The sequence below is a fragment of the Leptosomus discolor genome, chromosome 12 (assembly GCF_034619465.1).
Source record: "Leptosomus discolor isolate bLepDis1 chromosome 12, bLepDis1.hap2, whole genome shotgun sequence".
Classification (NCBI taxonomy): domain Eukaryota; kingdom Metazoa; phylum Chordata; class Aves; order Leptosomiformes; family Leptosomidae; genus Leptosomus; species Leptosomus discolor.
In genome coordinates this window covers 4,582,057-4,605,110 of record NC_141402.1, presented here as the reverse complement: position 1 = coordinate 4,605,110, position 23,054 = coordinate 4,582,057, and the positions used below count along the sequence as shown (strand labels likewise).

The following is a 23,054-nucleotide window of genomic DNA, read 5'->3' as shown; positions in this document are numbered from 1 at the left end:
GGAAAGGGCGTTCCCGCCCCTAGCCCCGCCCCGCGCCCGTCCGCCAGCCAATCAGAGCCGGCGGGGCTGCGCTGCGCACGCCGCCGCGCGAGGGCCCGGCTGGCACCGCGCTGCCGCCCGCCGCCCCGGGGCGAGAGGGCGCGGGGCCGGCCCCGCCCGAGGGCGGTGGCGGGGGGCGGGGGGCGGCGGGCCCCGCCCCGCCGGGCAGTGAAGACCAGCACACGGGTTTTTTTTTTCCCAGAATAGCGTTTAATGTACTTACAGGACAGTTCCGGAGTCACATTTAACCCGCTCAGTACGGGCCCGGCGGAGGGCAACATTGTACGTCTTTATTAGCGAGCTCGTTAATTAAAGCATTCGGTTCTGACAGGCATCGAGACAAAGCGAGGGGACCCGCCTGCTCCCGCGGCCTTCCGCCGGAGCTGCCCCGGCCCGAGCTACACGGACACAGCGGCCTCCCCCCCTCCCCAGCCCGCAGTCCCAGCCGGGGCCCGGAGCGCGGGAGAAGGCGGGCGGGAGAACTTCAGTGCAAAGGTCCGGGTTAACAGACAACCGGAGAGGTGGCGCAAGCTTTTACTCCGAAATACCAAAACAGGGTCCGTAGAGACAATTGCATTTCTGGCTGCATAAAAGTGTTTTTTTCGTTTCATTAAAGAAGATAGAAAAAGCTGTTAAAACTACTTTTTCAAGCTACTTCGTGTACTGGTAAATTCCACCCCAATTGAGTATTTTCCTTTTTCACATCTATCTTTTTTTTGTATGTAGAGTACATTAAAGTCTTATTGCAACAATCATTTTTTTCTTAATCGAGAGTAGTGCAAAGAGGTGCAAGCTTGGTGCTGTTCCTCTACAGGTGAGGAAAGGCCACAGCCGGATCCCCTACATAAAACAAAATCCATGACCATAAAAAGCTTCAGCCAGTGACTATTTTGAAAAGGAAGGGAAAGGCACAAAATGAGTTAAGCTATGAAGAAGATTAAATCAGAAGTCAGGACATGTGTTACAATAATACAGTACTATACAATTCTTCAGAGTCCAGACAACTGTTAAAACTGCAAATCATTTTTTAAATGATTTTAGTTTATTTGTATTTTGTGCTGTAAGACACTGTGCTTTAGTAGCAAACTGCAAAAAAGGCAGTACATATTGCTTTCATTTTATTTCACAACGGAACGTTTCACAAAAACAGTAGTCTACTTTCCTGTGTTTTAAGTGACTTGTGATTCTTATGATGGAATGGAGTAAGTCTCAAAAGCATCAAGTGAGCAGGAAATATATCTAGTTAGTTATATAGTCTATTATGTACAGGCTATATACTAAATGAAAAAATACGCAGAAGATGCCTAATAAAACTGGGATTTGTTAGCGCCCATTAGTATCAACCCCATTCCTACCATTCAAGATATTCTTAACTTTTATTGTAATAACGCCTACAAAATTGGACCATGAATATTTTAGGCACCAAGAGATTCAAGTTTACTTCTCTCTTCTGTATGGAAGGGAGACAGGGGAAGGAAAACCCAATTATGAAGCAGATTGTTAGTGTTAGATATGTAGAAGGCTTTCCCCATACTGTGACTTGGTTCATAGCTGTGCATTTTAATTTAAATCATTGCTCTCGTCCTAGTCAGTGGTGATGGTCTTGCTTCAAGATTCAGTACTGAAGAAAAGCATGCACCTTGACAGCTTTGTTTAGACCAAACAGGATCATAAAAAGGTAGAGCTGTAGTGCAGAAACACCTAATGAAGTAACCACTGGTATTAACAGGAGATAAGGACATTTGTACTCCCCCACCACAATACAGCTCAAGTCTAATGTTCCTTCGAAGAAAGTCTTTTTGGTGGAATTAATTCTTTGTGGGAGTGAGAAACAGTATTGCTGTGAACTCTTAAAAAACGAGTGACCAAGTTCCCCTCTCAAGGCTCTCAGTGCAACTAATTTCCAGCCTGCAATGCATCCAGCAGTTGTGCTTTTTAACCAGAGGCCATCCCTACCCGGAGGTATAGGTGCAAATGCCACTTTGGATTTAGTATTTGAATCTGTTCCACATTTCATCACTGCAGAAGTTAAAAGTTCTAGAAATTAAGACATTTCAAAACACTGAGAACTGGGTACTTTTCTTACAGTACCACATTCAGACAGTCTTCATTCAATTTTTGGAGATCATGGGTAGAAAAAAAAATTTAGAAGTTCCACTGACTATGAAGATCAGTATAAGTGATGTTATTTGTAAATAACACATCTCAGGAGAAGACTTCCAGTAGGACCTGCAAGGTATCAAATATGAGAACATTTCCCCTTTTTAAGGAGCTGAAAGTTAACATGTATACATATTTAAATACCAGAAATGAGGTAAAAGAGAAGCATTTGAATTATAAGGCACCATTATTTACAACTTCCACTATTGGCACTCTCCAGTGAGTCTTAGAGAAGCATGAATCTGGGATTAAATGCAACCCTAAGGAGTTTTTCCAGCCCTTCAACCTTCATTTCTACAGGTGTGTGAAGCCACCAAAATCTTACCCATGCTGCTTCTGTGATGTCTAGTTAGTAGTGGGAATGTAATCCTAAAATATGTCATTTCTTTGATGTTCTCCAGCATCATGCCACGGATGACAACACAGGTAACAAAAATTAAAAGCAAAAATGCACCATATCCACAGGCCCAATGATAAGTTATGGTTTAACCTACCAGCATGGTCAAACTGTTCATCTCACTTTCATGGATGGTTTAAAACCCCTTCCTTGATCTGCAACTCTTAAACATTTACAGTGATGCTTTGATAACATCACATAAGCACAAACCAGATTTTCTAGAAATCCTCCAAATTAGGCTACATAAACATTGGTCCAACATATCTGTTGAAATGCAGAGTCTCTTATTTTAAGATGTACAGTTATCTTCAAGTAGGAAGACGCACAAAGCACAAGTGAATACAATTGTTTTGGTCTTACTCGGGTGTAGACATGAGTTCACAGATAAGGTACAGCAGTTAGTCGATACCAGTTAACGGTCTCCTTGCTCAAGTTGAAGTCCTTCAGTGAGAGTGTAATTCCACCCAAGAAAAAGTTCTCACGTAATGATTCCGCGCTGAGCACACTTAACTGAAGTTCTCTCTGCTTCAGAGTCTCCATGCTATATCCACTGTACACAAGCTGGAAGGTAAGAAATACAGAATTTTGGGTTATGCAAATGAAGTTACAGACTGCCCGTTCTTCTTCCTGCCCAGCCACTGACAGATGCCTGAAGTACGCATTAAGCCCATTCACTATGTCTGTTTCCCAGAGGATGGGCTGAAACACATCCACGTTTTATTTTGTGCTCCCAATGTTAAATGTTTAAAAGAACCAGTGTTTTTAGATGTAAGTACTGTTTTCATGCTAAGACTTCTGAATGCATTCTTCTCTGCATTATGAACCAGTGAATCCAGGGCAAAGGGATCTTCGGTTCCAAGATTCCTTTTCTTCACCCCAACACTCCTCAGAGTCAGTCTGAGAAATTTCTGCTTACTTAGAATAGTACACTTACCTACTGAGCTGCTTTGGGATTTTGGGTTGGGTTTTTTGTCGGGTTTTTGTTGGGGTTTTTTTTGTTGTTTTGTTTGTTTTTTTTTTTTTTTTTTTTTTTTTTGGAGGGGGGTGTGTGTATGTATGTGTGTGTTTGCTTGGCTCGTGTTTTGTTTGTTCACTTGTTTTTTAACAGGGCACAGTTTTCCAAACAAGTTCCTTTTCCACTTATATATCTTTGCAGATTTGTTTTAGACAATATTTTAATTATTGCTTAGAATAAGAGACAATAGCAAAGGGAGTTAATACATAAATTTTAACTTGCCATTTCATTGAAAGTTGGATTTCTTGTCTTCCGGGATATTTTGGTTTTGCGTTTCGATGTTTTGTGCGTATCTGGAAGTAAGTATGTTTTTACATAGGGATTTGGATCTGCACCATCTTCTGTAACCTACAATTGAAAACCAAGACAAGTTAGAAAACAAGTTAGTGCATACCTATTTGCGTATTTATTTTCAAGTACCTAGACTTTGCAATCAAGCTAACCAAAAGCAGCAGTTAATTAAGTTCGCAGCTGGAAAATTTGGAGGAAGATAGATAGTTCCAACACTCCTGCATCAATCTAAGTCAAGAAGGTAATTGACAAAATGGAAACGGTTTTCAGCACTGAGCTCAGTATCTTTACTTACCAGGTCTTTAATGTGCATCACCATGATAAATAGAGTGCTATTTCTATATGATATGGATAGCTTCACTTCTCCTCCCACTTTGCCTGAGGTAGGACTTGATGGACTTGAATCTGAAAAAAAAATAGAATTATTTCCTCTGTAATATTTGTACAGTTTCATCAGTACTACACTGACTTACTATATATGGGGGAAAAAATACAAGCCTTAGACCAAATTAAGTTTCTGATCTTATTTCTAGTTCCTTAATAAGAGGGCAAAGCCATATGTTTTCAAGATTTTTGCCTTCTCTTGTAAGAACTGACTTGGAGGTTGAGAGATAAAACTTAACTAATTTAGTCAAGCCATAAGCAAGCTCAAGTGATCACATATATCGCTGCAATTTTTGTATGTTTTTATTTCCTTGAAACTGTATGCAGGCACATCTGGAAAGACAGTGATACAAAGTTTTCAATGAGGGAAAACTACAGTTAATTTAAAAAGATTTTTAAAAAAGTAATTCATATTATAAAGGTGTCATACTATAGGCATTCCAACACCCCCCAAAAACATTACCTACCTGTCGGTCTGGCTATTCCTTCTATTCCTTCCACTTTGTCGTCACGAAGTAATGGATGGAAAAAAGTATAAACAAGATCACACTAAATTTGGAAGAAACATTACACATTAGTTTAAGTTTTAACAAGCACCAGAATCTGAAAACTTGTATTGATTTGCTTATTTGAACTCACTTCTGCCACCTCCGAAGAACTGTTCATCAGACTCTGTATGTAGCTGTTGAGCTCCACTTTTCTTTTAGCTGCTACATCTTTTATATGTGTTCTTCCCAGAACCATCTTATTAGGAAAGCTACAAGGTAAGAACAAGACAGAGTTTTCAGTTAATTTCTCTGAAGTACGTACAGTTAGATTTCATTGTTATTTTCATCCTGAAGTGCTGATGTCCTTTATGTCAATCGTGAAAGGAAACACAGCATCCTAATAGGTAATGACACTACAGAAAGGCAAGAACACGTTTATAGGTAATTGTTACAAGCGATACAACACAGACTAAAGACATTGCATTGCTCCTCTGACTCTTCTTAAAACTCAGAGACAACACTTTTCTCCCTTAATAGCCAGCTTTGAGGTCTAGTTTGCCCCTCAGCAGTTCTGTCTCCATCTCATCTCTTCTTCCTCCCCTCAGCTGCAAGCAGTTTTGTTGCTTCCATTGTAACAGTGATGAGTAAGTTAGGAACATACCCTGGTAACTTCCACAGAGGAAAGAGAATGCCAAGTTTGTTGTGGAGCTCCTGGAACTCGTCAAATGTTCGGAAGACAAATGTTGGCTCAACTTGCCCTTCCCTCAAAACTCTCACTACATAGATCTGCCAACAGAAAAAAAAAACGTAGAAGTAGTAACAATATTAGAGAAGTGACTTCACAATATCGTTTTCTTAACAATTAACTCTTTCTACTATGGTGATCCTTCTCCTGCACACATATCCCAGTAACAGCGTTACAGCGTTTGCATTTTATAGTAGAGTTAGAATTCTAAATAGCCTACTGTAATGCAAAGTAACATCACATGATCTTCCCATAACATAGATTCACATCTGACAGGGGTATAAAGTTAGTTAAGGCTAAGCTGCCCGCATTCTCCCTTTTAAGCCTCATTTTAAGTTCATACTCTATATCAGGTGTACGAAATTTTAACACATCAGTGCAGGATTACAGCCAGGTAGGTTACCTGTGGGGCCAGAACTACCACAAAACTTCTCAGGTGTGGATACGGAGGAAACTAATGCCTCATTTTTTTCAATCTAATTCAAGATTCTAGAGGATTCCACCTTTACGGTGATCATTTGGTGGGCAGATACAAGTGTACTGCATTATAAAAAAGGAATTTTTAAAAATACTGGAGTACATTCCTAGGATGCAGTTACTCACATTAGTATGAAAGGGAAATGAAGGTTGAGAAACCGCACAGAAAATTAATTTCAGTGGACTCATTTTATGTATATTTAAAAAATGTGCAACTGGGAAGGGGTTTAAAAGTCCAGATAGAAGAAGACTACATCATCTTAACAGTTTCCTGGAAGGTAAGAGGCTGTTTTGGCTCAGACCAGGAGTGGTCAACTACATTTATAACATAGGGATTCAGTACAAAGCTGCCCTTCCCTTCTAGCATGATTCAGCTTTGTTCTCACTTCCCTAGCTAGTGTCCTACAGGGCAAATACAACTCTGAAATAGATGTACATTTGCACATATCAACATAGCTCACTTTTTAAGCAACTTGAGAAAAATGTAACTTGGGCTGACTATTCTAGGCCAGCAAACAGCAGCAGAGAAGTAAAAAAAAAAAGAGAATTGAAGATGGTCACACATCTGCATAGGAATATGGATATTAATACAAGTTTTAAAGAGTAACCCAGGTCTATCAGAGTCCTGAGGGCAAACTGTAATGCTTGCTGCCTCCCAGACGGCCGACTAGAGGGTAAGCGCATTAATACAGGAAATGATGCTTTTACTTAGGAGAGGCAAATCCAGCTTTAATGGAAGGTCAGAACAGAAAGTGCTTGATTCAATGACTCCATATTCAGGAGGAAGCCATTTTACAGAAGATGGCTACATTAGCACATAAACATGACTCAAGTCCCCATTTTTAAAAATAATTCCCATCAACACTACTTCCACCCTTTTTGCTTCCTTCTAGATCCTTTTCAAGAAGTGTCTTCACTTTGAGGAATATTACTGGATGCTAAAAAGACCAAGCTGTACCCTAGCACTCCTGTGGCTGGTTTACCCTGCCCAGCCGCTAAGCACCCACACAGCTGCTTGCTCACTCCTGCCCCCTCACCAACAGGACAGGGGAGAGAATAAGAGCAAAAGTGAGACTTGTGGGTTGAGATTAAGATAGTCCTTGGGAACGGGAGGTGATGCAAAGACAATCTCTCACCACCTCCCACAACCAGACCCATGCCCAGCCAGTCCCCAAGCAACAGCCACTTTGGAAGACAACATCCTCCCGCCCCCCACTTTCTTCTACCCCCAGTTTTTATTGCTGAGCATGACATTATATGCTATGGAGAATCTCTCTGGCCAGGTTGGGTCAGCTATCCCTACTGTGTCCCTTCCCAACTCCTCGCCCACTCACAGCCTACTCCCTGAAGGGGAGGCAGGGGCAAAGTGGAAGAAAAAGAGAAGGCCCTGACCCTGCACAAGCCTGTTCAGCAACAGCCAAACCAAGGGTGTGTTATCAACACAGTTTTAGTTAAACACTCAAAACACAGCACCGTGTGGGCTGCGACAAAGAAAGGTAACTCCATCCCAGCCAGAGCCAACACAATCCTATTCTTCTCCAGGAAGCAAGCAAGCAGGCCCATTCCCATCTAGATTTCAATTACAGATTTTGTTTTTACTTTCAAGTCATCCACAGCAGGACTCAGTTTTGAGTGTCAACATTGGTGTGGATTTCTAGGCTCCCATTATAGTCATTGCAGTCAGACTTCAGAAAACTCTACAGCTCATGCTAAATCTGACATTAGTGCCCAACTGAACATATAATTATCGATAGCTGTATTTACTAATTCTCTGTTAATAAAGGGGACCTAGCTGTCTACCTCAAAGCTAGCTACTGAAGGCTAAACAAGGCAAGCTTCCTCTGGACTAATTCTGTGATGAAGTACTGAACTCAAGGCAAGAAGGAGAATGTATCTTCTTGGAATAAAGTGTACAGTATCTTCACTGAGTGGAAACAGATTCCACATACTTACATAATGTTTATCTGGGTTGTATCTCTTCTGATATGTAAACACAGACACTTGTTTGATTCGGCCATCTTGTTTAAGAGAATATGTTTTAGCAGAAAATGAGAGGATGGGTTCATCATTAGAAGGCAGACCTGAGAAACGCAGCTGAGCCAGATTGTGAATGAAGAAATTGAACTTTGTGGCAACACTTCCCAGACTGGATTCAATCAACCTAGAAAAGAAAAAAAAAAGTCAAATACTACAGCACATGCCAGAAGGCCAAAAGCAGTTCTGTCAATACATCAGACTTAAGTCTAAGAAAAATAAAACCAAATTTCTTACTGGCAAAGAAACAGTTTTTAAACTAAAAGTGATCAATAGGCTACACAAATAGCATCCTATCAGCATTTAGCAGAAGATTCAACTTTGAAACAGGTTGTTATGTAAGTGAAGTCTTTCCAGAGTTGGTAAAAATATAGTTAGATGCATACTACTGCAGTTTCCCCAAAATATTTAAAATTAAGTACAACAACACATTTTGTAACACATAGCAACAACTCAGTTGCACTATACACCCCCCCCACACACACTTGCTACGCTGAAGCATCATCCCTCCCTCCCCAGTGTGCAAAACCACTTTTTGAAAAAGAGAACTTTACATGCATTACAAGGTTCCCGTCATATACACTGCTATTAAGCAATTTAGGATGCATTCAAAATGTAAGTCTCAAACAGACAAACAGAATTATCTGCTCAGTATTTCAAACAGTTTTTTGCACAACGTTACTCAAGGCAAAGAATTTTAGCACAAGCATTAATCTTGCATGAAACTGATCTTACTGATGTAGTTCACTGGTTAACCAATATTTTATGATTGTACAGCATGACTATTCAACTTCCACAGACATGTTTGTGAACATCCTTAGTACATATTTTCTCGTAGCAGAAAGCTCCCATGAAGATATTTTAGTTTTCACTTATCCAGTACCTCGTAAAGAAAATGGTAGCTTCTGCATCTGTTGTTTGGGGTTGGAGAGCATCCTGGACATACTTCAAGTCCTGAACCCCACTCAGTTCTGGTAACCCAGAAGACAGCATCTGTAGGAATTTACAGTTTTAATGCAATAAAACCCATATAATTTTACTTTGAAATGATTAAAACTTAGACCATCAACTTAATTTGAAGCTGCACTAACTTGGTAAATGCCAACAGCCATGGGCAACAATTACAATCAGCAGTTACTCCCTCCATCATTTCTGCCAAGTTGAAAGCAGTTAAAATACTTTGCAGGGTAATTTATGTTATCTTCTTATTTTTAAATTATCAGGAAACAGGTAGGTAGTAAAAAAACAACTTAAAAAGAAAAATCCAAATACAGCCTTTCTAAAAAGTACTTCTGATGTTTCTGGCTTTTAAAAGCATGCATTAAGAGTTTCTGCAGCATAAAAAGCCTAGCATTGAATACAATTCAACATGACAGACTGATCAAGTGTCAATTGATTTTAATGAAATTATTACCAAGGAAAGCAGGTTAAGGAAGAGGCTTGCGTGTTTTCTTATCAAATTGTAAGCTTGACAACAGAGATCCACAAACAACTGAAAGCGAATAGTGGGTTTTTCACCACCATTGATGACATAAGCCATATCCGACGTTAGCACAAAAGGAGCTCGATCCCTGTTCAAAAAGCACAGAATTCGTAAGTTCATTATAATGTCTATTCACTTTGTCACGTGCTTCCTCCCACCCTCTATCCCCACTCTGAGGCAATGATATTAAATAGTCTATTAATGGCATTTTACTTTTTTGGGTTGGGTTCAGCTGCTTAGCTCTATCTCAAGATTCCCAGCACATTCACATGGTACTGGACCTACAGCAGATCTCCTTGAGCAGCATTTGGAAAACAGGTTACCTTACAACGCCTTCCATCCCTCATTTCTGGAAGCCGTAACACACTAAAACAAATGTAATGACTATATTATCACCTGACAAAACCACAAGTCCTCTGTCCTGGATATAGATTATCTTCCCTTACACAAAGGTGTGGTAAATACAAACTTGCTGTTCGCTCTTTTCTATGTTTTCATTCACTACTGTTTTTGAGCCGGAGTCTGTTCTCATTTGTTTCACACTCAGATATTCAGAGGGTGTGAAGGTTCTGGCACTCCATTTCCCAGTCATTGATAAAGCTTACCTAACAAGCATGCAACACGTAATTGCATGAATGTAACTAAAAAGGTGAAACTACAATACAGTTTTATCCAATATTCCTGGAAAAGTATGACACCAAGATTTGTGTTAGGTGTAAGGCTCCCGAACAGCGTTATATTAATCTTTTCCTGTACCAAAATACTGGTCTTTCCTAACCATTGTAAAGACATTCCCATTGAGATCTCTCAAGTGTGTATAGCACGAAGCTTTTAAGGAATGAATACAGTTTGGAAGCACTGAAATTAAATGACGTTTAAAGACATCAAATTCCTTACTTCAATCTACCAGTAGCTAGAACAGTAATTTGTTTGAAAGCTATGCCTACGTGCTTTGACTTAAAACAGTTCCAGAGATCAGAATATGGAAAAAGGAAGCTGGAGCCTTTTCAAAATTAATTCTATACAGCTAAGTTCGAATGTATTCTGGAAACACTGTGGTTAAATTGGAAGATATTGGCTTCAAAATGAGAACAAGCAGATAACAAGAATTTAAAAGTTAATACTTAGAATTATAACGCTTATAAAAATACACTAAAAAAATGACTTCATTCTCTACATTGCTTAGCTACAGAAAATACCTTTTAAAGCTACCAAACATTTGCGCATGACCCAAAAATTTTCCAAAGTCAATGTGAAACATATGCCCTGTGTTTCGGAGCATTATGTTATCATTGTGGCGGTCACAAATTCCCAATACGTAAGTAGCTACACAGCATCCTGCACAAGAGTAAATGAAGTTTTCTGAAGCCTGGGAGGGAGAGAAAAAAAGTGAACTGAGACGTGAGAAAACAGCATTCATGCATTCAACAGTCAATCTTGAAAAGGGTTAAATCCAACTTAGACAAGACAGGCCCTAAAATTTGCCTTTTTCCAAACCAGTGTTCTTCAGACAGTTTTGCAAATACCTTTAGACATCACACTTTCCAGCAAAACCAATTGTTTTGGTTTTTAAATAAAATTAAAAAGAAAAGAGAAGTTGGAAGACAAATCACAAATTTTATCAGAGGAAAAAAAGGACACAAGACTTATTTTTCCAATGTGTTGTAACAGTGTTGTAGCCAAATGAAAACATTTTTTTCAAATCCCATGTGCTTGTACTAGAAGAGGCTACTGCTCCTATACCACAACTGTGATTCCTCCCTATCTTTAGTTTGACATACATTTTTTCTATATCCAGTAAAAAATTCTGACATGAATCCTGAAAACCTATCTGGCTCTGATGAGTTTTTCATTTTTTCATTGATTAGATCTCCACTTGTTCTTTTTCAAATACAGGAAATAAGTTTCCCAAAAATACAAAACAAATTTCAATGGAAGATCTGGAATAAGAATTTCATTCTTTCATAAGACTGTATTCATCCCTTTCGAATGATCTTCAAAAAACACTGAAAGAAGTTACCTTTTCATATTCCTCTTCTGTAGGATTATACTTTCGCAACCACTCCGCCAGAGGCTTGTCTTTAAAAGAACCTGTCACTCCATATTCCACTTGAATTTTTCTCAGTGTATCTGAAGCAGGAACAAGCTCTACCATGCCTTTGTATAAAATACAACAAAGTGTATTTAACCATCTCCTTAAGTTATACTGCATTTTCATTGTACAGCAGAAACTTCCTTGACAGCAATGGATTTTATAATCTTAGACCAGCTTCTTTCAAAACCCAGTTACATGCAAAAATAGCGCTATTAGTCTACTAAGCATTTCCACAGACTACAAACATACCATGAACACACATAGCAAGTCAAGTTAGGCTTACTTTACTACAATTAGTTACAGTTCTAGAATGCATATAAGTTATATTTTGAATAATTATTTTGTACTACATGAACTGGTACTGGTCTATAAGCAATAACTGCAAAATATTTTGATCTTGACATTTCTCATATACTGACACTGAAATAATCTAGTAACTTTTAACTGCTGCCAAGTGTTGAAACAGACCAGTGTTGCTCCAGAATTAAGGCTTTACATGTGGTCTTACTTTGCAGATACTATTTACTAAAAATATTTTTTAGCTAAATCGTAGATGGAAGACATTTATTTGATTACCAGAATTTTACTTCTATCTTGGCAAGAGCTACTAAAGGCAAATTTGTAATTTGCATCCTTTTTTTTTCTCCTCACTTTAATCCTTCAAGTACTTTAGGAATACTAATATTAGCAGCAACAAAACCCATGCTATGCAATCAAGTCATCGTTTAGAGTAGGAAGAAAAGCCATCTGTTTCTCTAAAAAGCAAATCTTACATAAATAGAAGCTTTTTGCTTAGTTTCGCCAACCTAAATTTCCAACATCCCTATGTATTTAAGGGTTTTCATCATGCTGTTCTAGCATCTGACTGAAGAAATACTTAAGTTATTGTTTATCCTCTTAAAGATTTTGCGGTTCCTATTGGCTAGCTCTAGGGAATTAGTGAAAAATAGCAAAAGCCATATTCGAGGTGCAGGTCGGTATTTACACTCAAACTTATCTGTGACCCAGCCTCAAACCTAGAAGGCAGTCGCTTATTCCCAAGGAACTTTCGCCAGCATATGACTCTCATTCTGGGGGATAGCATGTGTGTGGGGGTGTTCTCAATTTTTTTCTTCTTTTCGCACATTTCAGTACATGAATGACACTCCCTGACTCAACTGCAGCAGATCCCAAATAGTTTAGAATTTCACTTTTGACTTGAATTTTGATCTTTCTTTCAAGATCACTGAACTTTCAGAATCAGGATTACTATGGCACCATTACTTTCTTGTGTTGCAGTAAGGGCATCAAGAGAAGCCTTAGCTTTTATCATTATATTTACTTGTTTGCACCGCTGTTCCTTGACAGCGGAACACATAAGAAACTCAGGACTCAAGAGAAGAAACAAATTTAAATGCTACTCAGCCATCAGGAAACGCAAAACAATTTAACTCGCTATACACTCTTGAGTACTGAAGTTCCTTTCATAGAAGGCTTCTGGCCTTCCACTGTTTCTGGGCCTCCCTCTGCACACAAATTTTCAGTATCGGTGTGATACAAAATTGAAGTAGGGGAGCAAAGATTATAGGCAGCATCTGGTTTGGCACCTCGGTCTTTTCCAGTTGAGAGACACTTGAAGATAACCATCCGCAGATCCAGTCCCTCCTGCAGCCAGATCTTATCCATAATCTTAATCATTTGTAAGGCCAGCATATCTTGTCGCAGATCTTCTCCAACCTTAAGTGGAAAAAATTAAAGTTGAGACATAGCACACTTTCAGCAAAACCAAACTTCACAGATTTTAATTGCTTTACATCTTTATGAAGTGATACATTACGCTACTTAATTCCTCATAGCTATGCGCTTAAAAAGAGAAACAGGCTACAGTCAAGCTTTCACATGCAATAGACTTACTTTCACATTTCACCACCTGTTCAGACATTGGTTTCTAAATACATGGGAGCAAACTCACAAAATAACTAAGCCTACTGGCCTATGCTAAAGTTAATTGATACCAATGAAATAGTGATTATCATTCAACTTTTTTCTCCAATACACATGTAAGGCCTACCTTAAACATCACATTAATTTCTTCTCCCAGAGGGTCTGCATTTATTAGCGCAACTTTCAGTGGTACTGCATTGGAGCTGAAGAAAGAACATGCCTACAAGTAGATTTAGTGTTAATACTCAAAAAACACTATTCCTGCCAGCCCAGAAAACAAGACATTCTGACAACAAGCAGGTTGGACACACAATGTGCCTATTCAGATTTTTAACATTGCGATTGTGGCGAATATGTGCTTCCTTTGAATAAAGAGCTCTTTGGCTGCTTTTGTTGAATTCTTGTACAAAAGCCAAGTATGCACAGTGGTGTTTTATACATTTTAAAGGGAAGAGTGAATAAGACATGGATAAATATTTTATCAGCATCTTTTTTTGAAGCCCAGAAGACACTATAAAAAAAATGGGTATTAGCATGTTTCACAGTATTTTCTGTTTCATCTGCTTTCAAGAACACACTCATGATTTAATAGTTACAGTAGAGAAGGAAAGCAAGAGAAACTGTCTCTCTGCACAGGATTAAATCCAATGTTTGCAGACCTTTAGGTTCTCAGCCATTCATGATGATGCAATCAAGACTGTGGCTGAGTGGGTATTGTCAAATCTTGCAGAGTTCTGGAAAAACAATCTACCTGCTTCTCCTACATTATTACTTGGTGGACCTTCACAATAAAATAAAGCTACTGGCTGCCTCCCTGGCTTCAGCGCACTTCTTGGAAACAGCCACTAACAGGTAGTTCCAGCTATTTCACAGCATCTACTCATCGATTGAGCTTTATAGCCTTGCTTGATTTTCTCTTTTGATTACTACTGCAAACAGGTCTTTTTCATGCACTTTGAACAGTCCCCTGCTTTACTGTAACCAGAATCGTTGGTCTCAAAAGAGACAGGGTCTGAAGAAATAGTATGTTATTACAGACAAATATTTTTTTAAAAATGTAAGTACCTTCATTGGTTTTACACAAGTATTTGTATAAATTTTACTTTTCCTCAGTTAATTTCACTACCTTGTTCAATAAGAATTTTTAATTAAAACCCTCCCCACAGAGCATAAAGAGCTTTCAAGCGCTTCATTTTTTTCAATTTCCGAAAGCTTTGCCTATACGCATTTTTTACAAAAAGGTTTTGAAACTCTGAACACACAGTACCTTAATATTTAGCTCTTTTGCCACAAGACTGGGATTGAGAGGCAAACGACATTTGTTCTTCAAGAAAAATAACTGCACACGTTCCATACCATTTTGCAAGGCAGCCTGCAGACAAACAAAAAATTTCAGCTGACATTTTCTTAACTGGAGCATCTACAGAAGACTTCTAGACAAAGTTATCCTGAAGCCAATGTTTTAACTCCTCTGTGTCAAAGGAATGCTAGAAATTCTAACTGCTGTTTTAGCTATTAAAAATACATAAGCCTAGCAGTACAACAGTAATAGAACACAAGTTTGTGGGTTGTTTGGGGTTTTTTTTTGTGACTGAACCAGATAATAGCATCCCACTATCAAACAGTAAGTTTATATTCTTTGCATATAAACAGATACCCCATTCTTTTGCATAATGGGATCATCCTTCAGCAGTAATAGGTTTAAATCCAATTCCAGTTTATTGCACACAGAAGCCATCCTACTTTCTTACCCTATCACCTCACACAATGTTTCAGACCACAATGAATTTGACAAAAAACCATCAACTTCATTAAGCCACTACACTTGTTAAAATGCAGAGCAACAGACTCATAAGCCTTCATATATGTTATATATAACATTTCATTGAACTTCCACTAAAAAGGCAGTTGAGTGGACTGTTTTTAGGGTATACTCAGTCTAATCCTCCTAGAGAATATTAAAAATATACACACCTGCCGAGCAGATCCACTTGTTTGCTTTACTCTTTCTGCGACCATTCCAAAAAGCTGCACCAGTCTGGTCTGCTTCTCAAGCTCTTCCCTGAGCCTTTTTCCACAGACAGAAAGAAAAGCTCCAAGAATTTGCTCATATCTTACACCGAACTTTGTATCATACAGTGTATCCTTAAGAAGCCTGAAATGAAATATTTAAGTTAAATTTTCCTAAGGAAAATACTGCAAACAATGCAGTACTAAGACATTAAAATTTTTTATTGAATCAGTACTATATATATGCATCTCTTCAAAGTTACTGATATACAGGATATAAAAGAAGTCTGTGCCTCAGAGGCACTGTATTTTTTCATTAAAAATCAGGATCTACATTTTGTACACTCTCCATTCACAACATTCAGATTACGAACTATGATATGAAGAAAGAATTTTTTTTCTTGAAATATTAATCTTATAGTAAATGTTATGTGAACAATGGAACAAAGAACATCTTACCAATATAGGTAGTGTGCTATCTGAATGCTTCCCAGTGCCCGAGCCAAAAGAAATTTGACAAGAGCACTATCAAGGTAGGTTTCATACTTCAATGCCTAAATAGAAAGAAAATTCAATAAGTGAGGTCTGGATTTAATTTTGGATGAAGACTGAGATTTTATGACTAATGCACAGACAGAATCACCACAAATCCGTAGGACAGTCACAGAGTGATTATTTACTCAAACTGTTTTCTATACCATGCATTAAGGTTAAGTATAGAGGTGTGCAATTGCACTGCTGCTACTAGTAATCAGCAATTCCTTTGGGTTTTCAAGGGGAAAAAAAGAAAATTAATGAACTTCAGTGTAGGCAGAAAGTCTTACCTGTACAAACTGAGGGAGAAAATCTATTAATTCATCATCACTTAATGCCTCTATCCAACTCACAGCTGTATTTCGCACCTCCTGATCAGCAAACCTAGAAAGTCACCACAAATCCACATTAAGTTTATTCTGTTCATACAGGGATGATCTTTAATTTTTTTGGTATCAGCTAGACACAAGAGAACCAAGATAAAGTCTTTAATAGCTCAATAAAGGACCTACAAGTTTGACGCTCTTCATTAGCTAAGATGCAAACACAGGTGTGTGTTTAGGACAAGCACACTAATCTCAAAACTCCAGTCTTGATAGCTTGGCTGTATAGCTTGCTCTCCTGTCACAAATTAGATTTCAGAATCCTAACCACTATTGCTATTCTTTCACTACATGACCTGGTTAAGCCTACGTGAATAAAGTAAGCATATGTTCTTCACATTTTAAAGAAAATTTAGCTTTTGCTACACGTCAGCCAACAATATTTTCCACAGAATGCCATTCAGAATCTTCTACTGAAGTAAAGTCACTTAATGCACGACACACAGAGAGAACTTATTTACTTTGTTTTTCTTACTTTGAATCAAGTAGTTCCAGTGCAGCTAAAGGTGATAAAGGAGGCCACTGCTGAAGTAACGAATATATTTCTGGAAGACTTGCCCAGTCCCAGTGAGGGGCACTAACCAGTATTTTTGGTAGGCTACTAATATGGCTATGACAATAATGTCTCTTCTCCCACAAAAATTCTTTATCTTCTTTTGATAGCCTGCAGACAAAAGCATTTCAGTTTATAACACACATTACAGACCATCACCTGAATAACCCCAATGCTACTGTTCACTGTGTATGTACAGATAATTTAACACACAAACTGGAATGAAATCAAAACAGCTGTTTCCTTCACAAAAGTCAAAACAGGAAGCAAAATAAAGCCTCCAACATTATGGAAACAGCTGTTCAAAATTATAATTTGGGCAGGACAAAAATAAATTTTAGTATAATCTGAAGTTAACCAAAATGTTAATGCTAGTTTGGTGCAGATGAGTGGGAAAGCCTGCCAGAAAAGCTTCCATTGCATATAAACAGCCACAGCTGAAACTGCCATTTCTCCCTGTAACTAAAGAACTGCCAAGCAAGAATAGGCCCACATAACAGGCAGCCAAAAGGGTGGCAGTCTTGTAACAGGAGACTATTATGACACAAGCCATGGAAAGCACAAGTAAATTCATTAAGTCAGCACTATTATTTCACAAGTTTAATTCAATCTCTTGTTTAAGTCTCCACAAGTCTTCAAAATATACTGCAACCATATTACAGAAATTTAAGATTAAACAAGTATCCAACACCCTAGCCAAAAATCATCGTGTACAAAGAGACCACAGCTAGAAAGAGGTGAACATACCCAATACTGTTATCCTTCGAGAGAATGGCAAGGAGACGTTCTCTCAATGGCTTTTCCAATGTTTCTATGGAATGATGCACAGTAGTCTTCACAGCTTGAGGAATTTTATATTCAATATCAAAAGCATGGGATGGGAAGTCAATCTAAAAAAAAAGCACCCAGAGATGATGCAGGGCCTTAACAACAGTCCTGACCATGTTTTGGGACTGCTAAGCCACACCAAATAAGGTGCGTTCTCTTCCAAAAGAAATTTGGACTTCGAATTTTGAACAAGAGGTGCGAGTGTTCTTTACAGAAATTGCAATTGCTATTGTTTGGGTCTAGACAATTCCCATCTCGCCACACATTTCTACAGATTGCTTTTTGAAGATGTTCTCTCCCAGTACTGATAGTATGTACTACCAAGGCATCTCCAGTTTCTTACTTCAAGACAGTGATGCAATAACTGACTCGCATACGCCTAGGGCAGCTTTCCATTCTTTGCCCTTAGCGCTTAGTAATCGCTATTCCATACTGACTTTCAAATATGACTTCACAATATTTACGCTCTCCCCAAAACATTAATTGATCTATCACTCATGTAAGAGTTCAAAGTCACAATATTCAAACAAAACAGATAAAGTCAGAAATAAATATAACCTGCAATACTACTCTTTCCATATTTCCTTTCTTACTGGCCATCCCTGACGCATGATGTGAATGTGATGAAGTCCAGAGTTGCAAGAGCTTCGTCCCACAAGTTAACAATCTGAGGAAAAAAGCATGTGCAGGTATTAGCATTGCAGTCTGTCTACTTCAACAAAACACTAGTTATTAAAATACTATCTAAAGACCACCAATGGCCACTACAAGGAAACAACTCCAAAGTATTAGTGTGGTATAGGAGGATAGCTCAAACTGAGTATGTGTTTCTACTGCAGAGATAAAATATCTTGTGACCAGTATTTCAACACTGATGCTCAGAAAAGAACCCGGGTAACCAAACTGTACTAGCCAATACAGGCTGGAGCTTAAAAAAGGAAATTGTGATCACCAAGTGTCATATGAATTTATATCTTTCACCAGACATCTCCTGTACTTTAAGTCCTTTAAAATACTGCATACAACTTCAAGGTGGAAAAGGCAGAGGAAAGTTCAGTGCTGACACAGCTGACCCAGCTAAATTAAGTGCTCCCTATTTCTTAAGGGATAAAAGGAATACTTTTGCCTCTGAGGAATAAGCTGAGCACATGCACCTTCTTACCTTCTCAGAAAAAAAGGCATAGGCATATAAATATTACAGACATATTTGCCTGGGCTTTCCACATCACTAGATTCTACAAGTGCATATCAGATGACATTTATATTTGCCAGTTTATTGCCAATGTTAATCATGTTTCCAACTGTAGTAAGGCACAACTGAAGATACTTCATAAATCAGTTAGGTGCTGAATGTTAGATACAGAAACTTTTATCAGTCTTTAAAAATCAAAACACAGTCTCAAAAGACTGCTTGAAGGCCAAGCCTTTACTACATTTTGAAAGATGTTTTAAGGTTTATGTGCGTTTCAAAGAAAGCAGTTATTTATAGGTGTACATTCATTAACTGGGAGCTTATGATGCCAATAAAAATAACTAAGTCATGCCACTAAAGCACAACTGAACAGCTTGTTCTTTTTAATAATTCCCCAGTTTAATGTATCTTGCCACAGCCTTCTGTCTCATCCACAAGTAAAGATATTTTAAGGCACTCCATCTGAAGGGATTTTTAATTTGACTACAGATTCTTCCAAAGCACATATACGTCCTTTTATTCTTCCTATGTTTTAGTCAGCTAAAAGTTTTAGCTCCTGCCTGCTATTGATGCTATTCTCAACTGTAACTGAAATATTTGGCTAGTGTCTTTACCTAGGTCTGCATTTAATTTATGCAGACTACAAGTGGATTAGACCACTAGCATCTCTACAGCTGCCATATACAGGCCATTCAGTAAAATCTGGCACAACACATTCTATTGTAGCGCTCTGCATAAACAGAATATACAGTTTACTCTCCAAACTCTATGATAACACCATGTAGCAGGAAGGCAAGATAAATTCATAATTCAAATCAAAGTAAAAGCTATGTTTTCAATCAAATACTGTGAAATGTGATATTTAGATAGGAGACTAAAATGCAACATTTAAACAGAAGGCTGAAATAAGCATCATTTATGAAAAGAAATCAAACTTTCAGTGGCTACTGAGGGCAGCTGCAGGCCATCTCTGCAATGCAGGAAAGCCTAAACTCTTAAGCACCCTCAAGCTGTTGGATTTGTCACCGTAGGAAAGGGGAAGCAGAACAAAGAGGCACATCTAGAACCAGAGGATGCAGACCACATGGAACAGACACAAGCAATACATCGATGTAACTGTCCAGCGCAGACGTGTCTTTCTGCAGCCTTGGCTGACAATTAGGTAATTTAAGCTTCCAGTAAGACCCAGAAGTCAGAAGCACATATAAATAGGGAACTTTAAGCACAAATACAGAAGCTATTTTGCAATGGTGTGATCACTTCTGCAACATCATGCCTAATTCTGGCATCCGTGGCTCAAGCCTATTTGTTAATGTTTCATCAAATAGCTACCAAAGTGATTAGCATTCTGCAATATGGTTCGTAAGGGAAGTTTCAAGGACAAGGCAACTTGGACAAATCCAGGAACACTTAACTGAGCAAAGTTAGTCTTTTCATTCTTAGTGAAAAAAGGTGGTATAACAGAACTCAGCAGCTGTACCTGAAGGAATGACAGCTCAAACTAGAAATATGCCATAAGTTTAATGCAGTTGTTAATTATCCCTTTATTTTATTTTTTTAAATAAATACAGCTATGAATAAGAAGGAATAGTTTCAGAGTATCCTAGGATCTCTCTTACTCAGAAACAGGTTGATGGAAGAAGTGACTTTTTCCTATCTGTGAAAGTACTCCTGTATTTTAAAATATATCTAAATTTTAAAACAGTATTTTGATTCTCTTGCTGGCTTACACAGTACCACCCTAGTATCATATTTTTGAATTTTTAAAAGTATTAAAGAAAAAAATCAATATATCCAAAATTCTCCACTTTGGCTCCTGCGTACATAAACTTTTGAAACATGCAGCATTGAGTATTTTGCAGCCAAGGTAAAGATGCCTCTAAAGAATAATTGTACTTAGAAATACTGCAGACCTTAAAGATCTTCTATTCCTAAAAATTCAAGCCAACACTGTATTTCGCACTATAAACAGGATTGGGTGAAGGTAAGAACTGTTCTTTCCTATCTTAAGGCAGTTTTAAGGCAAAAGTGCTTCTTTCTCAGTGACACGATGGAAGCATAGCATCCTGTTTGCAGCAAGCCTTGGATTCAGCAGGAATAGTGTTTAGTGCAGCGCCGAACAGAACAGAACCCTGTCAGTAGGCAAACACTTTCTTTTACAAGTTGCATTCTCTATCACCATGGCTCATGAACTGGCTGAGAACTGGCTGTTTACACTTCATCTGCTAAAATATATGTGAATACTGACTGAACTGCCTCTAACCAATACAATGTACTTCTAGATCTTCTCATCTGGTATCAGCACTCATGAAATGCCACCTACCCAGACCATACTGCTTCAGCAGAAGGGAGGCTACCAGTTCCGTAGCCAGTGACACCTGTAGATACTTTAACTGCATTGTGACTTATAGGGCAACACCTGCATATCAGTGGATTCCTCAAATGACAATTAACAGTTAGACTTACATCCTCAACTGCCACATACTTCAAACAGTTGGTGCTAATGTGACCTCTTTTGGCCCCCATTACTATGAGGCTTTCCTGTAAATAAAACGGCTTTCACCCAAACAATATCCAACTTCTTCCAGCAGGTAAGTTTTTTCAGCCAGTTACATGGAAATACTACAACACAGAACTGTGTTTTGTACCCTATTTCATTTAAAATATTATGTAACAATATAGTTTACGATTCTTATCTTTATCAGGGTCTACAACATTCAGTGGCAGAGAAGCAGTTTCTATAGTTACGGGAATGGAGCAAGCTTTACACAGAGTAAATCATAGTAATAATTTTACCCATATTTTAGATACTTACCGCCTAAAATCAAAAAGAGGTAGAGAAACCTGACCCAACATTTCTGGACCCTTTCTCTGCTTATTTGAGTCAGGAGAACTCCCACTACTTTGATTTAGTATTCCAAACAATGTCAGACATAAGACTGATTCCAAAGGCAGCTGTGAAATCTGGATGGGGAAAATCACTCTGTAAAATAAAAGTATTAAAAATAAGTCAGAGGAAAGACAGTTGTTAGTAAATTACAGGCTTACCCATATAACCTGTTGACACCTCTTACTTTTAAAAAGCTAATTAACATTAAGAACAAGTGTTACATTTCCATATAATTACATTTCACTCCACTATCTCATAGAATCATAGAATGGTTTGGGTTGGAAGGGACCTTAAAGACCATCTAGTTTCAACCACCCTGCCATGGGCAGGGACACCTCCCTAGACCAGGTTGCTCCAAGCCCCATCCAACCCAGCCTTGAACAGTTCCAGGGAAGGGGCAGCCACAGCTTCTCTGAGCAACCTGTGCCAGTGTCTCACCACCCACACAGTGAAGAGTATCTTGCTAACACCTAAACCAAATCTCCCCTCTGAGTTTAAAACCGTTACTCCTCGTCCTATCACTACACTCCCTGACAAAAAGTCCCTCCCCACCTTTCCTGTAGCCCCCTTTAAGGACTGGAAGGCCGCTCTAAGGTCTCCCCAGAGCCTTCTCTTCTCCAGGCTGAACAATAGTTTGCAAAACCTGCCAAACGACACTTCGGCACTATAGCCAGATTTCGAACTACCCTTTTTAATCTTTGGCTATTAAGTCGCACTCCTTACACAGACCCACGCTGTCCAGCATAACCAGTCTTCCCACTCTACCCAGTCCAAGGACACACACAATTCCCTATTAGCCATCTCCTAATCTCTCAGATTTAGAGTCAGCTGGTGATAGTTTCCCACCCAAATGAAAGAAGCTATTAAGAACACTGAAACCTAAATTCAAATGGTACAAAGCCGGCACCCATAAAGAAAGCAGCTGAGGAGTGTACACCTCACTGAGTAATTCAAACTCAGATTTTTGTTTACACTCTTTTTATTGCTTAAAATGTTGTTTGATTTTCTATATCACACCAAAATACAATTCTAAAAGTGATCACAGCATATTACTAAGCCAGTTACACTATAAACCACTACAACTATATTAAGCAGCTTGTAAGCAATCTAACTCTTTCTAATCTAATCTTTCA

The 23,054-nt window shown here is 38.5% G+C and overlaps 1 protein-coding gene across 4 annotated transcripts in view; it reads right to left on the bottom strand.

Moving 5' to 3' along the window:
• Positions 1–2,419: 2,419 nt before the first annotated feature.
• Positions 2,420–23,054, bottom strand: part of PIK3C2A (phosphatidylinositol-4-phosphate 3-kinase catalytic subunit type 2 alpha) — a 40,279-nt gene continuing 19,644 nt past the window's right edge. For 3 of the 4 annotated variants that reach the window (XM_086472425.1, XM_086472426.1, XM_086472427.1), the window contains 21 exons: positions 21,847–22,014; positions 18,398–18,506; positions 17,759–17,901; positions 16,934–17,122; positions 16,366–16,459; positions 16,001–16,095; positions 15,506–15,686; positions 14,799–14,903; positions 13,659–13,751; positions 13,195–13,324; positions 11,534–11,670; positions 10,713–10,882; positions 9,445–9,601; positions 8,914–9,023; positions 7,950–8,157; positions 5,436–5,560; positions 4,926–5,043; positions 4,754–4,835; positions 4,198–4,307; positions 3,834–3,959; positions 2,420–3,157 (listed from right to left, as the gene is read on the bottom strand). In XM_086472425.1, coding sequence (XP_086328551.1) covers positions 2,975–3,157; positions 3,834–3,959; positions 4,198–4,307; positions 4,754–4,835; positions 4,926–5,043; positions 5,436–5,560; positions 7,950–8,157; positions 8,914–9,023; positions 9,445–9,601; positions 10,713–10,882; positions 11,534–11,670; positions 13,195–13,324; positions 13,659–13,751; positions 14,799–14,903; positions 15,506–15,686; positions 16,001–16,095; positions 16,366–16,459; positions 16,934–17,122; positions 17,759–17,901; positions 18,398–18,506; positions 21,847–22,014 — 2,833 coding nt within the window. In that variant the 3' untranslated portion in view covers positions 2,420–2,974. The remainder of the gene's footprint in view (positions 3,158–3,833; positions 3,960–4,197; positions 4,308–4,753; positions 4,836–4,925; positions 5,044–5,435; positions 5,561–7,949; positions 8,158–8,913; positions 9,024–9,444; positions 9,602–10,712; positions 10,883–11,533; positions 11,671–13,194; positions 13,325–13,658; positions 13,752–14,798; positions 14,904–15,505; positions 15,687–16,000; positions 16,096–16,365; positions 16,460–16,933; positions 17,123–17,758; positions 17,902–18,397; positions 18,507–21,846; positions 22,015–23,054) is intronic. The other variant, XM_086472428.1, reaches the window with a different exon arrangement.